At 47.2% G+C, this 22,151-nt stretch overlaps 1 protein-coding gene across 1 annotated transcript; it reads left to right on the top strand.

Moving 5' to 3' along the window:
* The first annotated feature begins 709 nt into the window (after nt 1-709).
* Nucleotides 710-1,907, top strand: LOC130371068 (uncharacterized). Its single transcript, XM_056576697.1, has one exon. It carries the CDS (start codon nt 1,125-1,127, stop codon nt 1,905-1,907), a length of 783 nt encoding a protein of 260 aa, XP_056432672.1. The 5' UTR covers nt 710-1,124.
* The last annotated feature ends 20,244 nt before the right edge of the window (nt 1,908-22,151 follow it).

Here is a 22,151-nt window from a genome sequence, read left to right as displayed (position 1 = left end):
GGGAGAGCTCTCAAAATGTCTCCTGTGTGATAAATTAATGTGGCTCTCCCGTTCTTGAGGATGACTGGTGCATTGTCTGACGCCTCGTGCCCACTGCACCGTCAGTCAACGGACGTGGGAAGGCATGGCTGACGGATGGGGGCGTAGTCTTTGCAGAGGCATCCGTCAGCCAATCAAATCGCTTCCCGCTAACAACAACAAAGCCGGCGGGTTCTTTCCGCTTCTTCCTGCTTGTTGTGTTGTCATTGCAAGATGGATCCCGTTGTAGCAAGGATGGTGTTGGTTCAGGGTGCTGGTGCTTTGGTCCACCGACGTGGAAAGCAAGTGCATCGGCGTTGGTGGGTTCACCCCATTCTCCGGACACGCAACCAGAGAGGGGAGTATCACGCACTTGTGCAGGAGTTGCGTCTGGATGCACTCCTTTTCCATCAATATTTTCGGATGCCTCCGGACTACTTCGACGAGTTGCTTGGCAAGGTCGGTCCTCTCATTACCATGGCAGACACACGGTTTCGTTCTGCAATTGGCCCTGCCGAGCGACTCGCCATTTGCCTACGGTAAGGATACTTTTTTTTTCATTTTTTATAATGATCACACAACTAGCGTTTCCATACAGCTCATTGGTGTGCACATACTGCTAGGCTATAGAAAAGTTGCCCATTTCCATCAACGGTGTTGTTTGCATAAGATTACCTAATTAGGGAAGACATCTACCCATCTATAGCCATAGTAGTGTGCAGAGTGTTCCTGTTAAATCTCAGGTTATGTGGTAGAGCTATCTGTAAACAATCTAGTCATATTAGTTGTGGATGTCACATGGGATTATTTATGTATCAATGAAGAGTGTTTTAGATAAATGTGTTCCATCATAAAGCCTTTCTATGAACATGGTATGCAAGCAACCATGTATGAATAATAAATATAACTAAGCTGTCATGACTCATGCCCTGTATATTTTAAAGTATATTTGAAGTATATTCTTTCATGCTTTCTTTTTTAGGTATCTTGCCACTGGCGATTCCTTTCACACGATTGGCTTCAGCTATCGTGTGGGCACTTCGTCAGTGTGTAGGATAGTGCGGGAGGTAGCCAGTGCCATCTGGACTGCTTTGGTGGAGGAGGAGATGTCTGTTCCCAAGAGGGCGGACTGGAGCACCATGGCCGAGCAGTTTGAGTGGCGCTGGAACTTCCCCAACTGCATCGGAGCGATTGATGGGAAGCATGTTGTGATACAAGCTCCAGGTAACTCTGGCTCCTTGTATTACAATTACAAGGGCACCTTCTCCCTGGTCCTCCTCGCCATAGTGGACGCCGACTACCTCTTCCGGGTTGTGGATGTTGGAGGCTACAGCAGGACGAGTGACAGCGGCTCCCACCGTAACTCCGCGTTTGGGGAAGCTCTTCGCGATGGCACCCTTGACCTCCCTCCGGCCCGCGTCATCTCCGGCGCAGAGCAGCGGGGGCCACTTCCTCACGTGTTTGTGGGGGATGAGGCGTTCCCACTCATGACCAACCTGCTGCGGCCATTCCCTGGACAACATCACACTCAGGAGAAGCGAGTGTTCAACTACCGCCTCAGCCGGGCTCGGCTGGTAGTGGAATGTGCCTTCGGGATCTTGGCATCTAGGTGGCGCATGTACCGGCGCGTGATTGGCACCAGTCCTGAGGTAGCTGAGGTGTGTGTGAGGGCCACCTGTGTGCTGCACAACTTTCTCGAGAGGAAGAAGCTGCAGGAGAGAAGACGCGGGGTGGAACCGAACATCGAGCCATCGACTGATCCTGAAGCCCTGCGTGATGCACCCAGGATGGGCTCCAACAACGCCAGCAGACTGACCATCCAGATGCGGGAGGCCTACTGTGCGTTCTTCAACGAGGAGGGTGCAGTGCCATGGCAGCCAAGAGTCTAGCAACACAAAGGCTCTTCAACCAAACAGCTCTTTTAAGAGCTACCCATATCTTAAGAAAAGAAGCATATTCCAACTACACCTGCACCTTCCTATACCTGCGTATACATTGTACATTTGCTCAAGGTTAAGTTTTAAAGTAAATGTAATAATGATTGATAATGATTTGGTTTTGTTTTTCACAGATGACCCGAGCCAGCTTTCAAGAATCCCTATTGTCTTTATGCAAGTGTACTGAATAATTATTAATGTGCTAATATTAATATAACATAATTCCACTTCCAAATTATAATGTATTATAAATGTATTATAAAAGGAACACATCACAATCAAAGTAAATTTTTTTAATTAAGAACACACAGAACAACAGAACAACAAAACGACAGAAACACCATAATTTAACACCATAACAAACATAACCTCACGCACTCAGTCACTCACTCACTCACTCACTGACTGTCATTCTCCCTAACCTCCCCCTGTAGCGCCGCCATATCTGCCCTGGAGACGATTTGGTACACCTCGTACCGCACTTGGGCTCTATTCGCACTGGAGAGCCTTCTCATGGCTGGGAGGAGGGACATAAAGAATGTCTCGTCCTCAGAGGGGGGCTGCGGCTGTGGCTGCGGCTGTGGCTGTGGCTGTGGCTGTGGTTGCGGCTGTGAGGCCAGTGTAGCCAGCGGCTCCAGGAATGCCAGCATGCCCTGCTCAAAGGAGGACATCTCTGGCCTCCGCCGCTTTCTACCCCTGCCCTCTTCTGGGGGCTGCATGTGCCACTGGCTCCTACCCACAGGTCCACCCACAGGTCCACCGTCCGCTGCTGGGGCCGTGGCTGGGGCCGGGGCCGGGGCCGGGGCCGGGGCCGGGGCCGGGGCCGGGACCGGGGCCGGGGCCGGGGCTGGGGCCGGGGCTGCTTCATCTGCTTCATCTGCTGCCTCTCCATGCTCCTCTCTCACCACCATCACCGACGCCGGGGATGGGTTGCGATGCGGGAGGTTGGAGGTGGTCCCTCTATTTTGTAGGAATGGCGCTAGGAAGCCCATCACCCCCATGTACCTCCACACAGGCTGCTTGTTGGCCCCTGCCCCACTCCTCTGGGCTTCCTTCTCCTTCACCCTCTCCCTCCGATATCGGTCCCTGAGGGACCTCCACCTCTTCACACATTCAGCCGCTGTAAATAAATATATGAAATAAAATTATTGATCACATTACAATCTACTTCATTCTTTTCATTATTATTTTCTGTAAAGACTTGAACATTTATGTCTATGCACTCTTTATAATCTATGTAGCAGTAGCTATGCTGTAGCTGCTATGTTACGTTTTTTTGGATTCTGCACTGCATACACGGTCCAACTCGAATTAATAAATACAGGGATATTGTTTCCAAAACGCATATGTATACAGAAAGTGCATGTTTAAACATGTGTCAGCAATTGCAACTATACATTCTAGGTAGCAGTTAATTATATATTTTGGAGGATGCTCATGCTGGACCATGCATACTGTTTTGCTAGCAGTCACATTCAACACTGATTCATTTGAAAAGTAGTACATACATCGAAAATAATTAGAAAATAAATACATATTACCTGTTTCCCCCACCTCCAACGACACATCTTGCCATGCCCGATCTTTCAATGTGGTGTCCCTGTATGTATACATGGACTGATCATACAAAATCGGGCGAGAACCAACGGCGATTATCAGTTTGTCCTCCATTTTTTAAATTAACTTCTCCGCCGCTCTCCCGCTTTCCAGTATCGAGCCCGAGTCGCGTCACAGTGCTTACATTTGCATACGCGATCTGATTGGATGACGGATCCGTCGCTGCCGAAAAAGTTGAACATTTTTCAACTTTTTGACGGTGGCGAACGCTCCAAGTCAACGGACGGATCCACAATGCATTGCGCGACCGTCCCCATTCAAAGTCAATGGGCAACGGACAACTGACGGAGGTAGTGGGCACGGGGCGTGAGTGTCTACCATTTGCCTGCTTGGGAAATGGGGCCTTGGCTCTGGCCTTGACCTGACTATATTATCATGTTTGTGTTATGTGTTAAAAGTTGACTATATTGTAATGTGACTGCCATGTGATGTGCTCATCAGGCTAGGGTAGGAGTTAGCTATATTTGTAATGTACATGTGATGTACTCAGCAGGTTATTTTTTTGGTCCAACAGTTGGTCCAACCTATAGCAGATATTTGAATTAATAGCAAAGTATTAATGAATTGTTTGCAAGATTTGTGTGTGTGTGTGTGTGTGTGTATTTAGTGTCTCATGTTTCATGTTTAGTTACATCAATTATGTACTGTTATGTGAACCATGCAATCCTATGCGACTTCAGTGAAACTGTGTGTGTGTGTGTGTGTGTGTGTGTGTGTGTGTGTGTGTGTGTGTGATTAGTTCTACCGTAGCCGTCATGTGCAAACCAAAGGTCAGAGAGACACACTGTCGCTCTCGTTTGTTTGTTTTTGTCTTGGGTGGGGAGTTGCTTGGTAGGCCTATGACTCGCTAAATATGTGATAGAATATCCCTTTATATTTATTGGGTATTGGACAGTTTGACATGAGAGAAGTTTTTTGGTGATAGGCCTACATAGGCCTATTTCTGTAGGCCTAGGCCTATATTTGTGCACTTCTCATCTTTGTTTCTATTGAATGGTGTTCCTTTTTCTTTAGCATAGGCTATGTAATTTATTTCATATTCATTTGGGTTTTTGTGTAGGCCCAATTTTTTTTTTTATTGTGTTTTAAATTTGAAGCTTGGAGCTGTCATTCATCGGCGCACTGCGCCCGCCCCTGATTGAGTCTTTAAAACTTAAAAATTAAAAGAACTGTCAGAAACACAAACTCACACCTACACCTGACGAAGACCAGACTGGTCGAAACGTTGTGTATAATAAACTGGGAGCAGAACAGTGTGCGGACCTTTTTCTTCTTTTGTTCGATCGCGTTTAGTCCGGCACCTGTTTTAACTGGGTGCGCGCACTCCAAAACGCTAGCAGACATAAGACCCACAGGTCATAGGCCTAAGTGTTCACATACACATGACATGAGATATAACTTATTTCAAAGGATAAATAGGCCTAACCCACTGCCGAATACGCAGTACATTTCTCATGGACGGGAATAGGCTAGATTGACTGCATTACGTCCATCTTCATTAATAGAGCAGTAGTAGGCTAGGTACACACACATCATCATCATAATTTATGAAAAACAAGGAGAAGAGGATGTTCAGGAACACTTTATTCTGATCACCAAAAAATACAAGTTGCGTAAAATGTCAAATGTATGCAAGTTATTGCATATTCTTGAAGAAAGTAGTCCAATCCCGGGTTGCTTCCAACTGACTTTATTCGTTATAAAGTAGGCATGTTTCGGCATGGTAACTGAAGCTATACGGAGGGAATTGTATCTAACACGTGGAGAGGAAAATACCGTGATCTACTTCAAGCCCCCGGGCTTAGGCCCGGGGGCTCTCTGCGCCGTCTACCTATTGATCTCTGGCCTTCTCCACCCCTTGCGTGCTCAGTTAGAGACCGTCAAGTTGGCGTGGCCTAGTGGGCGTGGCCGGGGTGCCGTAATGGCTTCGGCTTCTTCGTATATATAAAGGTGCTGCTATCTGTGGCTGGAGCAGCCTCCAATAAGGTCTTGCTCCCCTTGTGGCTATGTATAGTATTTACGGCTTATATGTTTGGTCCTGCTTCATTGGGTCTATGTGTGGGTAGCTTAGATTCTTAAAATACGTAACAATCCCTCCTTGGTCATCTCAGATGACCATACAATAATATTTTAAATCATAAACACCATTTACCACACCGAAAACATAGTCAAAGTAGGATCAATCATCAACACCATCAACCGTGTGGGAACGACTCTCGAATAGAGAAAAACCACTCCGCTCCCATAATACTGAAACGGCATTCACATTGTGGGTCTCATTGGAAATACAGGTCATTGTTTAACAATACAACAATGAACATAAATCTTGTTATCATACAATCACATGGTCAAACAGCACACAAACAAAACTATCCATAGAAATCCTGAGCTAATACTTTTGGTTATGTGCTACAAGGTCATACAATTTTCAACATGTGCAAAAGTAAAGTAAAAATTGGTAGTCATAATACAATTTTTAAAAATTCAAGATTATAATAATAATAATAATGCATTTTATTTAGAAAAGCGCCTTTCAAGTCACTCAAGGACACTGTACATCACACACAATAAAACACACAATGAAATATACAAAAAACGTGATAAAATAGACATAGAAAGGACAACATAATAAGTTAAAATACATAGGGCAGAATGGCAGGAAGCATGGAGGTTAGAGAGAGTAGGCAGTCCGAAACAGGTGGGTTTTTAGTTGTGCTTTGAAAATGGGGAGAGAGTCACAGTTTCGGAGGTCGGGTGGTAGAGAGTTCCAGAGCTGGGGAGCAGAGCGACTGAAGGCTCTGCCCCCCATAGTGCTGAGGCGGGCAGGGGGCACAGAGAGGTGGATGGAGGAGGAGGATCGAAGGGAACGGGTGGGGATGTTAATGTGCAGGAGATCAGAGAGGTAGGGAGGGGCGAGGTTATGGATGGCCATGAATGTAAACACTAGGAGTTTGTAATTAATGCGGTGGGTTACGGGGAGCCAGTGGAGCTGCTGGAGGACAGGGGTGATGTGATGGTATGAGGGGGTCTTTGTGATGATGCGGGCGGCAGAGTTTTGGACCAGTTGTAGTTTGCGGAGGGACTTGTGGGGGAGGCCGAAGAGGAGAGAATTGCAGTAGTCCAGACGGGAGGTGACGAGGCTGTGAACAAGGATGGCGGTGGTGTGGGGGGTGAGGGAGGGGCGGAGTCTGTTGATGTTGCGGAGATGGAAATATGCAGTGCGGGTAATGGTGTTGATGTGAGAATGGAAGGAAAGTGTGCTATCGAGGATGACACCCAAGCTCTTAACCTGAGGAGAGGGGGAAACTGAGGAGCTGTCGATGGTGAGAGAGAAGGTATTGACTTTCGCTAGTGTGGATTTAGTGCCGAGGAGGAGCATTTCAGTTTTATTGCAGTTTAGTTTAAGGAAGTTTGAGGTGAACCAGGTTTTTATTTCGGAGAGACAGTCGGTGAGGGAGGGGGGTGGGAGTGAGGAATTGGGTTTGCAGGAAAGGTAGAGCTGGGTGTCATCAGCGAAGCAGTGGAACTGGATATTGTATTTGCGGAGGATGTGGCCGAGGGGGAGGAGATAGATGATGAATAGAAGAGGCCCCAGGACAGATCCCTGGGGCACACCAGTAGTGACTGGGGAGGGATTGGAGGTGAAGGATTTAAGCTGGATGAACTGGGTGCGGCCTGTGAGGTAGGAGTGGAACCAACTGAGGGGGGTGTGGGAGAGGCCAATCGAGGAGAGTCTACTGAGAAGGATGGGGTGTGAGATGGTGTCGAACGCTGCACTCAGATCGAGGAGGATGAGGATGGAGAAGGAACCAGAGTCAGCTGCAATGAGGAGATCATTAGTGATTTTGATGAGGGCGGTCTCTGTGCTGTGACGGGGGCGAAAACCGGACTGGAAAGGCTCGTAGAGTGAGTGAAGGGATAAGTGGGAGTGAAGTTGGGAGGCGACAATCTTTTCTAGGATTTTGGAAATGAATGGTAGGTTAGAGATGGGGCGGAGGTTACTGAAGTTGTTGGGGTCTGAACCGGGTTTCTTTAATATGGGGGTGACAGCGGCAGTTTTGAAAAGTGAGGGGACTATTCCAGATGAGAGTGAGGAGTGAATGATGGCGGTGATGAGAGGGAGGAGGGAGGGGAGGCAGGATTTGACTAGGGTTGTGGGGAGGGGATCAAGCTGGCAGGTGGTGGGCTTAGATTTGAGAATGAGAACGGAGAGGTCGGAGGCAGTGGGGAGAAGAAAACTGGCGAAGAGATGGCAAGTAGGGGGAAGTGCAGGTGGGGAGAGAGGGGGGGAATTGGGATGTAGGTGCTGATGAATGGTGTGGATTTTCAGATTGAAATAGTCCAAGATGGAATTGCAGGATTCAGTGGAGTACAAGTGGGGGGGGAGAGAATTGGGTGGGTGGAGGATTTTTTTGAGAACCGAGAAGAGGGTTTTTGAGTTACCTTCATTGGTTAAAATGAGGCCGGAGTAGTAGGTGGATTTGGTCAGGGATATGAGGTCCTTATATTGTGCAATGTGGGAGGTGTACATGTCATTGTGGATGGTGAGACCGGTTCGTTTATAAAGTCGCTCAAGTTGACGGTTTTTAGCTTTCATGGACCTGAGCTCGGGGGTAAACCAGGGGGCAGATGTGGAAAAGGAAACAGACCGGGTTTTTAGGGGGGCGATAGAGGTGAGAGTGTTTGTGAGGCAGGTGTTGTAAAGAGTGACGAGTTCATCAGGGTTTGAGGTAGAGTCGGTGGTCGGAAAACTGTCAATGAGGGAGCAGAGGGTGGCAATGTTAATGTTCTTGATATCGCGAAATGAAATGAGGCGGGGCAACTTGATTGTGGAGAGGCGGAGTACAGCTTTGAAAGTGAGGAGGGAGTGATCTGTGGCGGGGAAAACATCAGCAGTGGGCTTGGAGGGGGTGAGACCGGAGCAGCAGACTAGGTCAAGAGAGTGGCCTTTGATATGGGTGGGGAAATCAATCAGATTATGTAGTCCAAAGCTGTCAAGACAGGATGCAAAGTCTCTGGTGAGAGGCAGGTTGATATTGTCCATGTGAATATTGAAGTCCCCCAGCAGAATTACGTTGGGTGATAGAGTGGATATATGAGTGAGCAGAGTAGAGAATTCACTGATAAAATCACTGTGTGGCTTGGGGGGGCGGTAAAATGTAGCAATGATGGTAGGTGAGGGGCCAGGAAGCTTAAAAACAAGGCATTCAAAAGAGCTGAATGCAGGCACAGAGACGGGCAGGACTTTCCACTTCTCACGGTGAATTACCGCGAGACCTCCCCCACGGCCGTTGCCACGGGGACGGCAGATGTAAACAAAACCGGGAGGAGTGGAGTCGTTGAGTGTGGAAAAGTCACTGGGCTGTTGCCAAGTTTCAGTTAAAAAGAAAAAGTCAAGCTTACGGTCAGTGAGGACGTCTTGGATGAGATGACCTTTGCCGGTGAGAGAGCGGATGTTGAGGAGACCGAAGTTGACAGCGGAGGAGTCGAGTTTGACGGTAGCATTAGCCGACCTAGCTAGGCTGGCTAATGCATGATGGTTGACGGTGCGGCCGGAGTTGATGGGAGAGCGACGAGAAGTGGACCAGGTGGAGTTGATTGTACTGGAATTGTCGCTGGGCTGGACATGTCTGCGGGACCCGCGGTGGATGTAGCGCCGACGAGGGGGGCGAGCGAGGTCCGGGTGATGGTGCAGCTCCGGAGGTGGTGGCTCCAATACATCCAAGCGGGTCGCGAGAGGGTCTGTGATGGAGTAGTGGAGTAGTCCTGCCACAGGATGATGGCAGAACAACAGGAATACCCAGACCAGTCCAAAGCAGGTGAGAGAGTTGTTGGGCCGCATGATGAGGCAGGAACCAGGTAAGCTTAGAAAGCCGGTGTCGCGACAGCCGGTTAGCAACTAGCTACCGGCGTTAGCCCGTAGTGGTGGATAGGGGTGCCGGAGCTAGCTGTGCGAGATAAAATGTTCACGCGACACTACTACTACTAGTCCTACTACTACTAATACTACTGCTACTAACGTTACTACTATTACAACTTACTATTTCCAGCGAACAGCGGCAACAAACATGCCAGCGTACACTCGACCGGAAGTCACAGTCACCTGTCACCTGATAGCCTAGCATGGATTTGGGTGGTTTTGGGCGTTGTTATTATCGTAGCCATTGTTTCTTCTGTCGCCGTCGGGCCTGTAATTCATGAACCCAAGACTCGTCCCTCCTTGTCAAGGGTTCAGCTCAGAGAGGTTACTTTTACATCATGGGCGCCTCCAAACAGGTTCTCCGTTGTCGTCGTGTCGGCAACAGGTGGCCTGTAAACAACCGTCTCAAAGAAGATTAACAGTACCATTATCAATGCAACGATTCAGAAATAACGGGTTGCACTCGCAACCAAGCAACACTACACAATAACAAACATAGTCTGGTATGGTTGTTTTAAAATGTGTTACTCAAGTAAATCCGGGATATTGATTATCTTAAATACAGTCGATTCTACTAGAATAGTATAGGTGTTGACTATTCTAGATATTACAGCTGGATAGGGTCGGGCCCCTCAGGTGATGTATCGTTCACTTTCATCGGATCATATCTGATCCCCATGTAAGCCTGAATGGCACTTGGCGCTTCTGTAGCGCCCACTGCTGTGGTGATCAGCAGATGCAGTAGCCCTCGTGCGCAGGGAATACAACGGCAGTCGGTGACAATTAACACGGTCTCTGCATTTATTCCCGCGACGGGCACTTACTGGATCATGCCTTTCCTCCTCCCATCCATCCTGTGAAAGGGTCATTAATGCCGGAGTTCTCTGCCAATTCTAACCTGAGGGATTGTAATCATACCAGCGCCCTGGCCACCAACCCATCCGGAGCGATTCAAATCCTGCTGTTATTTCATCTCCTCATGTGACTGTTAGTCCTTGCTCGGCGGTGGTAGTTTGTAGGCTCCGGGTGTGTCTGCATCTGTTTCTGGAACTTTTGTTTCTATTGCAGAAATACAAACTCATGTACTGCAGTTAGTTGTTCAAAAACGTGTTTCCATGAATTCTCATTTTAATTGTTTTACAGTATCTACTTTGATTTAATTTCACACTACATCCCTCCTTGCGCATTGCTTCAGCCATGCGCATTGAATGACAACCAAAGCTAACAACACCGTAGTGCAACCAAGTTGCTATAACCAAAAAGATGTAAAAGGGAAATAACAATGTTAAAATTTGCATGTTCAATATCACTTCTGTGTTAACCGTATCTCATAATAACAGTTACCTTCATCATACTACCCGATTGTCCTACACTAACTATGTATATTGGATGACCTAATCTTCATTTATTCTACCTATTGCTCGCATTTGATGTTGTCCACATTTTGATTCACTCCTATGTACATCGCATACCACATCAAACGTGAATACGCCTTATTCTCTGCACAACATCCTATTGCGCCACTTTCTGCATACCACATCAAACGTGAATATGTCTTAGCAAAGTGAAGTAAAGTAAAACCCAGTTTTATCTTTACTTATTTTATAGCTATACATGTCCCGGGCACGTTCATTACTATTTCCAAAACAGTTTTTTTAGCTACGCAGGTCCCAGACCTAACTATACCAATACATGAACAGTATTTATTATTATAATTATCTAGTTTTTTGTTGGTCAACATCAAATCGATACATTAATTCAACCTTCTGACTTACTGACCTACCCGATTTCTCCCCGTGTGAGCCCGCGATTGTTAACTCTCCCGGAGCCTCCCATTGCGCTCCACCGTTACCACTTCAGAACACTGCAGGAACGATTAGTCGATTAACGCGTTGCTCGGAGGCTCCCAAGGAGTGCCACAATCCTACGTCTTGACACCTGGTGCAGTCGACGTGTGGCTCGGGGGCTCCCAGGAAGTGCCACAATCCTACGTCTGACACCCGGTGAATCTTGAGCTAGGTCAATCAAAACCGTCTAAACTAGGTAGAATAAAGAGTCATCCAAACCTACAACAATTATGCACACCTGGGTATTAAATATATGGTGATATTCTACAAAGAAAACATAAACTGAACCTAAAAGAAAAATTCAGAAGTTATCGGATGAAACAAATGTTATTGTAATTGAACTACAGCACTTGAGCTAACTCCCGCCTTGGGCACCGGTTAAAACCATGAATGCCGGGCATCCATCACTGCTTGGGTTGCAAAGGCCTGAAGAGGAAGAACAAATTTAGTACAAATGTGAACATTTACAGATCGTTTAAACTATTAATGTTGGTGAATCAAAAAACATTGATCACAACCTACACAAATATTTGCGTGTTTTGCCGATATCAACTAGGGAGTGGCTCTCTGTATTTCTGCACCCAGACACACAGACCCTCAAATATACAAACACTTAACTAAATTTACATCCTGGTTCTAACACATGGCTAGGTGTGAGGGTAGGAGGGGGCAAGGGGAAGAAAGAACAATAAGACAAGAACTTCAATTTAACTAACAATAGAGAGGCGAGTGGCCTTCTCTAAGCAATATGAATGAGGAAGGGTAGGGGAAGAGAATGTTTGCAGGGACAAAGGGTGGGGTGGGGAGGTTCTGACGACCGGACTTGGGACAAAAGGATGTGGGGGGGGGGGTCTGACTACCGGACCTGTGAAGACTGGGACAAAAAGGGTGGGGGGGGTACACGTGTGTAGGGGGCCTGGAGGGGGGCGGTGGGGACTTCACGTGTGTAGGGGGTCAGGGTGTCTTTTACCTTTAATAATTCATCGTCTTTAATAACAAAATACCAACAGACTTGAATGTAAAATGTAAGCATGCAGTCTAGGGTGGTATTTAGCGGATCGGCAGATAAGATAGTATTCACTCTGAACGTCCGCTATGGTGCTACTGCTTAGGAAAACAGACCGTGCCGGCCTCAGCGGAGAAGTGAAAGATAACTCTCGTTAACATATATTTTGGCCCGATCTATACAGAGACCGATAGTGGAGGGCTTCACCTCTCAACCAGTACCAAGAATGATCGTTAACGACGAGTACTAAAAACAACTCAAGTGTGAAGAAAGGGGGAGGTTGGGCCTTCAGTGTTCTTGCAACCGTTGATCTACACGTGTTGTTATGCTTTTTAAATCAAGGTCTAGGCCTCTGGAGCAGCACGACCGGACGGTGGCTAAAACAAACTTACACCTAAATGTTCTTATAACCAATCCAATTTCAGATTAAATCTTTAAGACAAAGAGTTCTACTTACCTCAGACGTGCGGGCCTGTTGAAGTTGTTTTAGCGTCACGCCCGCCGGGATTCTCTGGACTTTCTTCCAAACGTCGGAGGTCACCAAATATGTTGCATATTCTCGAAGAAAGTTGTCCAATCCCGGGTTGCTTTAACTCACTTCATTTATTATAAAGTCGGCATGTTTCGGTATGGTAACTGAAGCTATAGGGAGGGAATTGTATCTAACACGTGTGAGAGGAAAATACCGTGATCTACTTCAAGCCCCCCGGGCTTAGGCCCGGGTGGCTCTCTGCTGTCTACCTATTGATCTCTGGCCTTCTCCACCCCTTGCGTGCTCAGGTAGAGACCGTCAAGTGGGCGTGGCCTAGTGGGCGTGGCCGGGGTGCCGTAATGGCTTCGGCTTCTTCGTATATATAAAGGTGCTGCTATCTGTGGCTGGAGCAGCCTCCAATAAGGTCTTGCACCCCTTGTGGCTATGTATAGTATTTACGGCTTATATGTTTGGTCCTGCTTCATTGGGTCTATGTGTGGGTAGCTTAGATTCTTAAAATACGTAACAAAGTATAGTGTGCAAAAGTTTGAGCTCAGTCCAATATTTTCGGGGGTAAGATGTCACGTCTTGTCGAATTGGGCGCATTTAATTGCAAACATGAGAGGGCCCTGACACTTCAAGTAGCCTACTAACCCAATTTTTGAAACAATATGCCTATATGGATCTGAGCTTCAACAAAACTTCATTTGCCCATCATTACATTTTGGCTCCGCGCAGTCGGCTTTCGCCCAGGCTACTAACCTACCTCATGATTCGCGCGAGCCACCTCTACCTCCAATCGGTCGCTTGACAGAGGACGCCTCAACAAATCATGCTCGGAGCAGTATCGCCGAATACTTCTCTCTGATAAGCCTCTCTGCAAACCAAATTCAGCGACTAGTCTTTCTGAAATGTCAGCATAAGACATGCCGCTTTGCCTCATTTCGTGTATTAAATGTCCAACTTCATCAACGGTAGCCATGATTAACAGACACTGACAAAAGACATCAAGTTCCGGGTCATATTAATGCAAAATTAATGCAAAATCAGTGATGGAAAATTGCCCCTGTTTTTATTTACCCGAATTTCCATTCATAACCACGCACACAAACCACAAAAAACGACCCGTTCCCCGTTCCCCGTTTTGAAATCGGAAATCGGAAATGGGAAATAGGTTCGTTCCTCATTTCCCATTTTCCGACTCTGAGACGGGAGATGGGAGACGGCTCGTTATCCGTTTTCCATTTCCTGGTTTTAAAACGAAAATCGATTGGCCAGAAGATCCACGGACCAGGTGGAGGTGGTGGAGCGCAATCCATGCTTCCTTGTTGTGACACGTGACTGCAGCTACACACAGGCCAGTAAGCGACGCACCATGGGACACAACGGAGGAGAATCAATGCGCGCGCTGCCCTGAGCAATAAAATATATATTTTGTAAATTATTCGAATATTCATTTTCACGTTCGAATATACATATTTTTCCCATATTCGAGGAATATCCGAAATTCGAATATTAATTTACCAGCCCTAATATAGGCACACAAAGTTATAAAGTAAGCAATAGGGATGGGAATTGATAAGAATTTCACGATTCCGATTCTGCTTATCGATCCGATTCCTTATCGATTCTCTTATCAATTCTCATTGGGTGAGAAAATAAGTATAAATGTGTTTGTTTGCATTACATCTCTTTAATATCTGATCAGAAGTGCTTCTAGTATTAGGAAATTGTACATTTTCAAATCAATTGGTCTAGACGAAAAGATATATGTTTCGCTTTTTAAGCCCAAATGCCATCATTATGTGCCATACAACTAAAAACACAGACTGAAAACAGCCAAGTAAGAGCTTGTGCCTTTTGGAATTCTAACAGTGCTCATTTGCATTCAACTTGTAACAAAATTAAACTGACATAAACAAAATGAAGCATTGATTAGACAGAGATTTATTAGATGGGCCTACCTAATAAACTGTTGGAACACACAAGACCGGAAACCATAGCAATGCCGGTAAACAAACCCCGAGAAGCCCAATCCCTATGAGAGCTCCCCACGCTACGGCCATCCGGAGGCGACAGAGCTGTTGGCCGTGATATTATATATACAATTATAATATAGTATATAATATATTATATACTATTATATATAGAGCTCCGGGAGTCGCAAACTGCAACAATCACTTTCTCCTCCATTCCGCGGTTCACCCGGACTGCACTGCACTGAGTTTGACGGCTGAACGCGGATTGGCTGTTACGTTACACCTGTCACTCAGTTATCACGCTGTTGAACGCTGATTGGCTGTCATCACGACAAAAACTTGTCATCGGTTTTCTCCCGCGAAAAACTCGCCCTTATACGCGTCTCTACGTTCACTTTGTATGGGATCTTGTCGCCCCGTCGCGTTTGGTGTGAACGCACAATGCGATTCTTCCTCGGCGGCGACATGTTTGCTGCGTTCTGAACCAAATCAAAGCAGCGTGTGTGTGACGTCACGACGCATTTGCCGCGACCGGAACCGATAAGCGGAATCGTTAAGCAGGCTTGCTAACGATTCCAAGGAATCGGTTGACTCGGAACCGGTTCTGAACAAGAACCGGTTCTCGATTCCCTTCCCTAGTAAGCAATTTACTTTATCGTAAGAATATATATAGGCACACCTATATATATATATATGGTGACCTTGTTGACAGCATGGTTTCACAGCATGATTCTGGAGTGATTCTGGAACGGCTAGGTGCATCAATATAGTGAGTCCTATCGGGACACACGTCACCATACAATAAGATTTTAAGTCATATTCACCATTTACCATACCGAAAACATAGTCAAAGTATAACAAATCATCAACACCACCGATCGAAGTGGAAAAAAACTCCATATTGGAGATAAACCAAAACGCGTCCCCATAATACTGAAACGGCATTTGCCTTGGTGGGTCTCATAGGTAATACAAGTCATTGCTAACAATACAACAATGAACACATATCCTGGTTATCATACAATCATATGGTCAAAGGGCACATAAACAAAAGTATCCATAGAAATCCAAGCTAATACTTTTGGTTATATGTAACAAGGTCACCAAATTATCGGTATGTGCAAAAGTAAAGTACAAAATTAGTAGTCATATAAAGAATTAAAAAATTCAAGATTGTTGATAGGCTAGCATGGATTTGGGTGGTTCAGGTGATCTTCGTGTATTGGTGCGCTGTTGCATGTGGGTGGTATTGGACATTGTTGTAATCGCAGCCATTGTTTCTTCTGTCGCCATCGGGACCTGTAATCAAGGCTCGAACCCAAGGCTCGTCCCTCCTTGTCAAGGGCTCAGCTCACAGAGAGGTTACTTTCACATCATGGGAGCCTCTTTCAGGCGTTCAATCGTCGTTGTGTCAGCAACAGGAATCCTGTAAACAACTTTCTCAAAGAAAATCAACAGTCCCATTACAGGGAATACAACGGCAGCCGGCGGCTGGATCATGCCTTTCCACCTCCCAAACATATTCTCCATCCATCCTGTGAAAGGGTCATTAATGCCGGAGTTCTCTGCCAATTCGAACCTGAGGGATTGTAATCATGCCAGCGCCCTGGCAACCAACCCATCCGGCGCTGTGTTATTGGGGATAAAAGTACAACATGTTGTGCCTATCGGCGCATACACCCCTCCTTGCTCTGCCAATAACATATCCATATATTCCTTGAACCTTATTCGTGGAAAACTGTACGAACTGTTGCTGATTATGATATATGTAATTTATCCAAACAATATTTTTTTCTAATGGTGGACAACCAAAACAGAATCGATTCAAATCCTGCCGTTATTTGATTTCCTCATGTGACTGTTACTCCTTGCTCGGCGGACGTAGTTTGTAGGCTCCGGGTGTGTCTGCATCTGGCTCTGGAACTTTGTGTTTCTATTGTAGAAATACAAACTCATGTACAGCAGTTAGTTGTTCAAAAACATACTTCCTTTAATTCTATTTTTAATTGTTCGAATGGAAGTCCCTTATGGGACCCTTGAAATGTAAGTGTAAGCATGAATCTAACCGTAAGCATTACGTGCAAAGTTAGCTGTGTCAGAGTGATACACGGTACTCATCTTGCTTCTGGAAACATTGGACCTGAAAATTGTATGTGTTTTAAATGTTTGTATTATAATTGATAATGCCTCATTTGCATTCCTTCATCTAACCATTTCTATTTAGTGCTTGCACAGATTTTAAATTTTTGTTTTGAGTGTCCCATTCCTTATTCTGAGCCGATTTCAACCTTGGCATGACAGTTCTATTTAAAAAAAATTGATTTACGGTATCCACCTTGATTTAATTTCACACTACATCCCTCCTTGCGCATCAGCCATGCGCATTGAATGACAACCAAACCTAACGGTGTAGTGCAACCAAGTTGAAGATCCCTTCCTTAATCATCTGTATATAAACCAATCTATTGTGAAGAGAAATGAAGACCAGTACACACAAAACCAAAGGTCGTTATTGGTGGGTCTATGCAGCCATCTTGAGACCACGCTGTTCTCAAATGCAGTAAACCGTAAACGATTCATGAGTCATGGTGCCTATGTGCCGTTACTCATCAGAGTAAAAAAATATCAGACGATAAAACGCTGACGTTGTATCAAACCGTTACATCAGTAGCAGTGGCATTTGAAAGGTGAACCCACTACTTCTGAATCTAAATTGAGAACCTAGCATATAGGTTACCTTCCCAGCAGATGTATCGCTATACCATTTCTTATCTATAACCAAAAAGATGTAAAAGGGAAATAACAATGTTAAAATTTGCATGTTCAATATCACTTCTGTGTTAACTAGTGGTGGATTCAATAATTATTTTCCGTGACCCAGTTCGCGTGATTCAGTTCGCCACGAGGAGTCGTTCGCGAATCGTTCGTTCAGTCGAGTTTCCGGTAGCACTAACTCCACTGAGTCTGACTGACTCAGCTGAGAACCGTGCAATGGGGTCCATTCCATGATACGATTTACCGCTACCGGAAACCAGGCTTAACGAACATACGATTCGTGAACAACTCCTCCCAGTTCAGTCGAGTTTCCGGTGAATCAATTCACCGGAAACTCGACTGAACGTGGAGGAGTCGTTCGCGATTCAGCCTAGTTTCCGGTAACGGTGAATCACATCATGGAATGCACGCCATTGGAATGCACGGTTCTCAGTTGAGTCAGTCAGACTCAGGCCACGTTTATACGTAGTAGGGTATTTTTAGAAACAAATATTTCCCCCCCTCCGTTTTCAAAAATAACATCGTGCACACAACATTGTTTTCAAAAAAGTTGTTGTTTACATCAAAACGCATGAATACGCCGTTGAGCGCCATTATAACCATGCCAAACCTATGGGGGGCAATGTAGGGAGAAGGATAAAGCCATGCAAGCCAATCAGAATCCTCAGAATCAACAACAAATAACACAAGCGTCTTCCTGTTCATTCCAAACAATATGTCGCGAGGTTCATTCGTGTGGACAGACAGCGAGTTACTCCTTAAGGTCGCTTTAGACTACAAGGCAAGTAAAGCCCAAGACAATTTGGACTGGGAATCTTGCCGGTCCAAATACGTCGACATGTTGGCGCATTTTTTGGAGCTATACTCGTCCGAGTCAAACGAGGAGTTTCCTTATGTGCAGGAGGAGATAACGCGAGCCCATCTGACAACAAAAATTAAGGCAATAAGAGGGAAATATAGACATTCTGTGGACACTGGACGCAGGAGTGGCCACGGAAGAGTGGTGCTCCTGTACTTTGAACTGTGCGAGCAGGTTTGGGGTGGTTCCCCAGCCACTACGACCATCGCCTCCGGCATCGAGACAAACAAACTGGAGGATTCCGTCCCTCCTTCCCCCGCCACATCTGCTTCGTCCTTGGTCTTCTTCTTTCGTGTAACATCAGAGGTCCAACTCAGTGTCTTGTAGCCATGCCCTTGTCTCTGGTCCCACGTCAAAAAGGCCGGCTTCCGAGGGTGGTCTGTGTAGGGGGCAGGTGGTCATGATGTGTTCGACAGTCTGTTCAGGGGCACCACACTCGCATGCAGCGCTGTCTGCCAGGCCCCACTTCTTCATTGATGATTTGAACCGACCGACCCCAGTACGTAGACGGTTCAGCAGAGTCCATTGCCGGCGTGGAAGATCGTCTCCTGTGGCTCCATCTCCTGGATCCAAGATGTAGTGGTGGATTTGGGTTGGCCCAGCCCTCTCCCACTCCTGTTTCCAAGCTGCCGCCAGCCATCCATCTTTGGACAGGTCCTCAGTGGTGGAACGGAGCAACTCTTGTGCCGCCTTGTTGAAAGGGTGGCGGGACTTGAGTCTGCTCAGAGGAGCTGCTGTCTCTGTGATGTTATGGAGGATGTGCCAGTCATGCTTCCGTGCTTTCCTTGCCAGGGCGAGAGTGGCAGCCTCTCGTCGTAGGCCAGCCGGTGCGATTCCTGCAAGGACTGGCAGCAGGACGATTGGCGTAGGCTTCAGGCATCCAGTGATGATCCGGAGGGCGTTGTTGATAGCCACATCCACCTTTTTTGCGTGTGGACTTCTGCTCCATACTGGGGCACAGTACTCCGCTGCTGAAAAGACCAGGGCTTGGGTGGATACCCGTAGTGTCTTGGCAGTGGCTCCCCAGGATGTGCCAGCGAGGCGACGGATCAGTGCGACCCTTGATATTGTCTTTGCCCGGACATCTTCGAGATGTTGTTTGAAGGTCAGTGTCCGGTCCAGACGCACACCAAGGTATTTAGGGGCTTGCTGGGACTCCAGGCGCTTGTGGTCAGTGTATACCTCCAGTTCCCTCTTAGCGTCTCTGTTGCAGAGATGGTATGCTGCTGTAACAGTCTTGCCGGTGCTGAGTTGCAGGCGCCACTTTCGTAGGTAGGCTACCAGGACGACCATGTCTTGGTTGAGACCGTCTTCCAGTGCCTTCCATGTGGGTCTTCTCAGCATGATTGCGAGATCGTCTGCGTAGCCGTACTTTCTGGATGCTGTGTCTGGTAGATCAGAGATGTAAATATTAAACAGCATCGGAGAAAGGACCGAGCCCTGTGGGACACCGTTCCGTAGTCTTCTTAGCCTACTGCGCTGGCCATCGCTGGTCTGTAGGACAAAACTGCGGTTAGACAACGTCTCCATGATGAATTTCACCATATGTCGATCGGTTATTGTCCTCAGCAGCTTCAGGTGAAGTCCGCGGTGCCAGACGGTATCGTACGCGGCGGTCAAGTCCAGGTACACTACCCCAGCTTTCTCATTATCCTGGAAGCTGTCCTCGATGTCTTGAGACAGAAGTGTAACCTGGTCCACTGTGGACCTACCGCGACGGAAACCGGCCTGTTCCTGTGGGAGCTGTGGGTCAATCACTGGCTCAATGCGGCAGTGGATCATTCTTTTCAGGATTTTAAATGGAACACAGAGCAGCGATATGGGTCGGTATGCCTTGGGGTCTTCCGCAGGTTTGTTTGGCTTTGGCAGGGCGATTACAGAAGCACGGCGCCAGATCTTGGGCAGCTTGCATCTCTGGTAGCAGGATGAGAAGAATGCACAGAGCCAGCAGGATGTTATTGTGCTCTGGGGCATAACAAACTCTGGGTGGATGTTGTCACGTCCTGGAGCTTTGCCTGGCTTGAGCTTGCTCATGGCCTTACTGAGTTCATCTGCTGTGAATTCTCCTGAGAGGTTGGAATCCGCACTGGCCAGCCTGGAGAGGGAAGTCACCTCCTGCGTGATCAGACGGGCAACATCTTTGTCTGCGTCTGGGAAGCGACCGTTTTTCAGGAGCTCGGACGCGATGGCATCTGCTGTGACTGGGCAGCTTGGGGGCTTTGTGCATCTGCCTGTTAGCCGGTTGATGGTTTGCCACGCCTTCCTACTAGAGTGGGTAAAGTCAATTGACTCAACAACTTCAGTCCATCTGTCTCTGCGTGTGGTGTCCAGTCTCTGAAGCAGTGCTTCTGCAGTCGCATCCACATCTTCCCTGGAGCTAGCCCTCTGGTGGGCGCTCAAGAGGCGGCTGCACTCCTCGTCCCAGCCAGGGATGTAGTTCCTGTTGTAGCCGCGTGGGATGGTATTTTTTGCCGCTCCTAGGAGGACCTTACAGTAGGCCTCATAGGCGGCGTCAACGTTGGCTGCATCAGGTTCTGGCAGACTAGCAATCCTTCTTTCTGTCTCCTGAGCGAATAACTCCCAGTTGGCCTTTCGAAAGTTCCATCTTTTGACAGGTTTCCCTGGTACCGGTTGCACCAGTGATGGGACTTTAATGATGGACGGTCGGTGGTGTGAGCGGGGAAACCTGTCTAGGACGCGTCTCTCCGGTTTCGGGTCATTGCTCCGGCACACAGCGAAGGCCAGGTCCGGGTTGGTAGAGGTGTTCCAGCGTGCAGAGAAGAAGCTTGGCGGCTCCTTGGGGTCGTACAGTAGCAGGGCATCGGTGTTGGAGACCCATTCACTCAGCGCCACTCCGTTTGATGTTGTGTAGTTGTAACCCCAATCTGTGTGTTGACAGTTGAAGTCACCTGCGTAGATGGCGGGGGCAGTTATGGACGGGAGTGACGTAGCAGACAGCTCTGATGGTGGGGGCTTATATACGTTGATGACTGAAGTTTCCTGGATTTTAGTAACCAGCCACTCGATGTTGGAGCCTGGTGGGGATTGGCTAGTGGCTGACCAGGTTAGTTCAGTCTTCACGAAGGTTGCCACTCCGTGCTGCTTGCTGTGAATGGACCCAGCGAGATGGAAACCTGGCATCTTGAGGATGTTATTGTTAGTGCAGTGTGTCTCCTGCAGGAGTACAACCGCTGCCCCATTGGAATCAGCCAGGTGACGTACGATTTCGAGTTTGGCGGTGGTGAGGCCCTCGACGTTGAGTTGGAGCACTGGAAGGCCACGGTTTTCGACGGTCGGGATGACCGTGCGTCCTGAGTGGGGCGCTTCTCCGTTCCTTGGCCTGCCAGCTCTTTGTTTGGTTGGCGACATTCGTTTCACAAGTTGGTCTTGCACCATCTCTTGTTACTCACAGGGGAGGCCGCGTGAAGGCTGTCGTCTTCTCCCGTCCCGTCCTTGGTGGAAGTCGAGGACGCAGAGGTTGAAGATGTTGATGGCAGTGTGGCCATCACCCCCACAGTGAAGCAGAGGAGAGACCTGCTTCAGGTATGTATTGTTGGCTTTGTTTCAATGAATTGTGTGCATGTATATGTGAAATATGAAATACTTCATCAGAAAAATTCAACCTGAAGGAAATGTCTTCGTCACAATAGTGTGTCACTTAGTGTGTAAACATACACAAAGAAAGTGGTAGTGGTAAAAGGCAAAAATGAAAAAGTAGAGA

The sequence above is a fragment of the Gadus chalcogrammus genome, chromosome 18, assembly GCF_026213295.1.
Source record: "Gadus chalcogrammus isolate NIFS_2021 chromosome 18, NIFS_Gcha_1.0, whole genome shotgun sequence".
Classification (NCBI taxonomy): domain Eukaryota; kingdom Metazoa; phylum Chordata; class Actinopteri; order Gadiformes; family Gadidae; genus Gadus; species Gadus chalcogrammus.
The sequence above is the reverse complement of the archived record's forward strand: the minus strand, read 5'-3'. Positions and strand labels throughout refer to the sequence as shown.